The sequence below is a fragment of the Nansenia antarctica genome, assembly GCF_963989245.1.
Source record: "Nansenia antarctica genome assembly, chromosome: 5".
Lineage (NCBI taxonomy): Eukaryota > Metazoa > Chordata > Actinopteri > Argentiniformes > Microstomatidae > Nansenia > Nansenia antarctica.
In genome coordinates this window covers 55,066,137-55,071,136 of record NC_137690.1, presented here as the reverse complement: position 1 = coordinate 55,071,136, position 5,000 = coordinate 55,066,137, and the positions used below count along the sequence as shown (strand labels likewise).

The window sequence follows — 5,000 nt, the reverse complement described above, 5'->3', positions numbered from 1 at the left end:
GTAAAGGGTCTGCTGGGTGAAGGCTATACTGTCTACTCACAGGCAGGTAGAACTTGTTCCCATCAGTGAGGTAGGTGGGACTGTGAGAGCTAAGATTGTCATTGGTTACGTTTACAGCTGGGGGTGTGGTCAAGACCTCATCTTCCAGGAAGAACTGACGAGCAAGAGATGAGAAGAAAGGGGGAGAGAAGACCACAGGAAAACTTCAGCCACACTTGAAATCAAATGCACATTATTCATACCATTTCATAGTCTTTATATTGTGTATTTCTAAATGTTGATATGATTCGAAATGTACACCACTGACACCACTACATAACCTGGGACCAGGGGCCAGGGAAACCAGCAGTGGGGAAATGGTTTCTCACCATATTGAAGACAGCCATGACTAGTATAAGGGCGGTGGTTGCCATGGTGAGGACCAATCGCAGCCAGGGTTTATTGGCGATGATGACGCCTGAGGAACTGGAGAGCCAGGGGAGTGAGCAGGAGGACCCCTTACCACCCCGCTGAGAGAGAGAGACAGAGAGAGAGAGAGAGAGAGAGAGAGAGAGGAGGGGTGGGGGGAGGGAGGAGGAGAGAGACAGAAAGAAAGAGAGAGAGAAAGAGGGAGGGGGAGAGAGAGAGAGAGAGAGACAAGACATGTATTAAAGGACTGTAATAAAAACACAAAAGCTGCTGAATGAGTCATTGCAAACCAAACCAAAACCAATCAAATGTTTCACTATTGATTCCAATTCCAGCAAAAGTCTGTGCAGCTCTGTATGAATGTTCCACGACCTTTAGTGCCCTTACAGAGTTACTGAACATTGCTACCACAGCTAGACATCATGACATGCATTAGAGAATAGAGACACAGTGCCCCTTGACCACAGAGACTCCTGAGTTGTAGAGGAGTAGAGGGTTTGGGTACATTTTTGACAACGGTGCTTTTAGTGCTTTTGTCGTGAATGCTAATGTTTGATAACCACTCAAAGTGAATGCCTCTCTTAGCTGTCTGAGCCATACTGATTCAATAACACACACACACACACACACATTACTAGCTCCAGTAATCACACATGATATCAACCATTCTCTCTCTCTCTCTCTCTCTCTCTCTCTCTCTCGCTCTCTCTCTCTCTCTCTCTCTCTCTCTCTCTCTCTCTCTCTCTCTCTCTCTCTCTGTAAACATGGTTTCTGGGTCAGACTCAGAACAAACTCAAGGTTGTCACTGACAAACTCGTTAATCCAAACTGACCCACTTTAAGGTAAACACAGTAAATTCACTTGATTAATGAGAGAAATAGAAGAAATGGTGGGGTAGGATGGAGGATTACATTCTTATCTTACTTATAAGTAACATACAACACAGCCATACGAAACGACTATGCCTTAGAGAGAGAGGTGTGCATCAACACAGAGAAATAAAAGATGGATTGGCAGAAAGAAAGAGGAGAAAGGAGGAGACGACATTTGTGTGAATGAATAATGAATACATGAATGAATGAATGGACTCATGAATGGACATCATCTGATCCCAATCAGTCGTCTGGTAGACAGTAGAGTCAGGGTGCTGAGTGCTGCTCCAGTTTCTACGTATGTGGTCAACACACAAGTAGAGAAGACAACAGCTGGCCTCTCCTCACTGGCCTTGAGACAGGCAGAGGGAGCACACTCCAATCACACTCTGTCTGTCTGTCTGTCTGTCTGTCTCCGCTGAGAGGCTGAATGAAGGGGTCCAGAATGTACAACTGGATAAAGACAGGGTTTAGACAGGGGATGATGCTCTATGAAAGAGGCGATGAGATCCGCAGAGAGGCCAGCTGCAGGGGGGGGCAATACAGCTTTTTTTGTGTGAGTGGCAGACAGTGTTTTTGCCCTCTTTCATCCCCCCCGGTCCTTGGTCCTTGGACCTGTTTCTGGCCAAGGTCACTTACCAGGATATGGCCAGCAAAGCAGATGAGCAGGATCAGAGACAACAGGAGGAAGGCCATCCCAAAGGAGATCCCCAGCACTGCTGTCCTACACAACACAACACATTACAACACATTAATACACAACGCCAAACAACACAACACAACACAACGCATTACAACACATTAATACACAACACCACACAACACAACACATTATAACACATTAATACACAACACCACACAACACCACACAACACAACACAACACAACACATGACAACATAATACAGACTCCACGCTACATTGAAGGCTCACAGCTCTAGTCTTTGCAGTGTCTCCTGAGTACCGATAAATTCATGAACAATGCAATGACAATATGCAACAACAAAAAAACAGGACACGGACATGTCCAGAGGAATAAAGAATAATGGGTTTGACTTGGGACTGGTGAACTGCAATCCACTTATGCTGAGTAAGCACTTATCAGGAGTGGATGTGTATATATTTCCTGATTATTTAATGTAATGTTTCCTGCATGGGGCATGGTTTGTTAGAGTGAGTAAGGCTACAGGGCGGGGTGATTTAAGCGTGTCATAAAGGAGATGACGTCAGGTCTAAATGGAGGAGACGTTGCAAAGAGGGTGAATCAGAAAATCAATGAAGCTTTCAAACATGGACATGGATTATGCTTTTGGCCCCTATGAACCCTAAAATAAGTGTGACGCACCGCATGGATTTTGTCCTCAGAAAGAGAGCCATCTTTTCAGAAGCTCTCTGCGCTTTGATTCACATAATCCATATACGATATCAAACACTACTCATGGATGTTTACATACGGCTTTCTCTCTTTCTTTGCTATTGAGCTCTTTTTTGTCTCCCTCTTTCTCCCTTGCATTCTTCAAAGTGTATACTTTTCACCACCTGATATTACAGGACCTATTGATGTGAGATTCAACTCATCCAAGATGCTTTTTGAAGTCATCATGATGTTCTAGTGGAGAAAAGAGTACATCATAATTGATACCAAGAATGCTTGAACCTATGAGAACCTAAAGGGTAGACTTACTTTTACCAGGCGATGTGCACTGCATACAGTTAGGGATTTGCACTGCATATGAAGGGTATGACAACATTGTAAGCGCACAGATCTGATGGAGAAGGACCATCCCCCAGCAAGGATGCTTCTTCAGACCCTTCACAGTCGTAAAGAACCCTCTCTGATGTACCAAGAACCGTAAATAGTTCTTTGTGTGGAAATGGTTCTACAGTACATAGAACCGTCACCCATGACAAAGAACTCGTCAAATAATTTGTCCTAAGAGTGCAGGAGGAGACTATGATATGAAGTATGGTAGTATATAGGACACAGACTCACTTGGGCAGGACCAGGATCTGCACTATGAAGATGCAGCAGAAGATCAGACAAGCGCAGGTCACGTAGTATTTGAAGGCTGGCAGAGTAGTGGCTCTGTACTGTGGTGAGAGAAACACAAACCTGGTCAACTTGGTGTGCTGGGCCAAATGAACCCTCTGTGACCCAGAAGATAATAGGAATGTCCACACCTCTCTCCTAAATACCTCCTCGTCCCCACTACCCGCCTGTACAGTTTCTCTACTATAAATAAAATAAAATAAAGAAATAATAATTTTTAAAAAATAAGTTGTTCTTCCTTCTTCTAGCAGAAGTATCCAGACATACGTAACCCTTTACGTGCCGCACCAGGCAATGTTCCTGTTAATTACATGGAATCACACACAAGGTCCTGACCAGGGTAATTGCCTCAGCAAATCTCCCTGTACATCTCATTCACACATTGCCCCTTACCAGGTAAATTCCTTAGAGATTACCTTTTGCTATGATGACTGATTGATAGATGATTCACTTACTAAGACAAATGTATCTGTCGCTTTGGATAAAGGCATCTGCTAAATGCCAAAAATGGAAATGTAATGTATTGTAATGCTCCCAGGCGATTTAATTCAGATTCACACAAATACAGTCGGATCTTCAACAGATCATCCTGCTGGATCCACACATTGTCTTTTTAGTTTTTGTGCGTCTGACTTTCATCACCATTGGAGCATACCAGAGTGGCAGACATTCCTTTAGTTTTTGATACATTCTTCTGTGTCTGCAACCCCGCCCCCCACCCCCCCGCTCCCCACCCCTACCCTGCCAACTCTGTGGATCTTCACCCAGCAACAGTAGTCTTGTTTAGAGAGATCTACAAAGCAGAAAACTACCCCTTTCACTCTCTCTCAAAATGTTTGAATCATGGTGTAAAACCCCTTCATCTGCAGGGTCATGGCCAACCTCCTTCTCCAGTGTCTTATTGTGAAAGAACAGCGAGATCCTCTGGATATCTTCAGACTTCAGCCACTGCCTGCAGAGAGAGAGAGAGAGAGAGAGAGAGAGAGAGAGAGAGAGAGAGAGAGAGAGAGAGAGAGAGAGAGAGAGAGAGAGAGAGAGAGAGAGAGAGAGTTGGAGCACAGATATGTTTGCTCTATCAAACTAAGCACACATCTGCTGTCAATGAAAACATTTACCGGTACACCAGAAGATACTAATGAGTTTGCCCTGCAGTCTACTGTGTACTCACTTTTGTGAGTTGATGCCATCTATGGTTCGGATCATCCTCTCATTGAGCTCCTCCTCAAACCTCCTCCTCTGGGATTTAGTCCTGTGGGAGAGAGAGAGCACATTCAGGGCCCCATCATAAAACTATTCAGTAGCCCGTAATAAAGATGGCTGTAAAGCCAAATATCTTGTGATAGATATGGATGTGACACATCGGCAGGGGGGTGGGCTCACCTCTCTCGTCTCTGGTAGTGGTACTGGCCCATTGGGACATCCTAAAAAGGGCAACACTTTGAGTGAGGCTTAAGTAATCCTTTTTGTGTGTGTGTGTGTGTGTGTGTGTGTGTGTGTGTGTGTGTGTGTGTGTGTCACTGTGTGTGCATGTGTGTGCATGTGTGTGTGTGTGTGTGTGTGTGTGCCACCGTGTATGTGTGTGTGTGTGTGTGTGTGTGTGTGTGTGTGTGTGTGTGTGTGTGTGTATACTCACCTTAGTGTTAATCTTGCCATTGTCTGTAGTCATGCTGT

The 5,000-nt window shown here is 44.6% G+C and overlaps 1 protein-coding gene across 2 annotated transcripts in view; it reads right to left on the bottom strand.

The window, feature by feature from the left end:
• The window catches only part of adcy2b (adenylate cyclase 2b (brain)), a gene marked incomplete at its 5' end in the record, with an annotated part of 34,278 nt that overhangs the window by 10,925 nt on the left and 18,353 nt on the right, over window positions 1–5,000 (bottom strand). The window contains 8 exons of one of the 2 annotated variants that reach the window (XM_080531079.1): window positions 41–154; window positions 369–509; window positions 1,920–2,004; window positions 3,273–3,370; window positions 4,212–4,281; window positions 4,498–4,578; window positions 4,710–4,750; window positions 4,963–5,000. The exon at window positions 4,963–5,000 is cut by the window's right edge and continues 139 nt beyond it. In XM_080531079.1, coding sequence (XP_080387205.1) covers window positions 41–154; window positions 369–509; window positions 1,920–2,004; window positions 3,273–3,370; window positions 4,212–4,281; window positions 4,498–4,578; window positions 4,710–4,750; window positions 4,963–5,000 — 668 coding nt within the window. The remainder of the gene's footprint in view (window positions 1–40; window positions 155–368; window positions 510–1,919; window positions 2,005–3,272; window positions 3,371–4,211; window positions 4,282–4,497; window positions 4,579–4,709; window positions 4,751–4,962) is intronic. The other variant, XM_080531080.1, reaches the window with a different exon arrangement.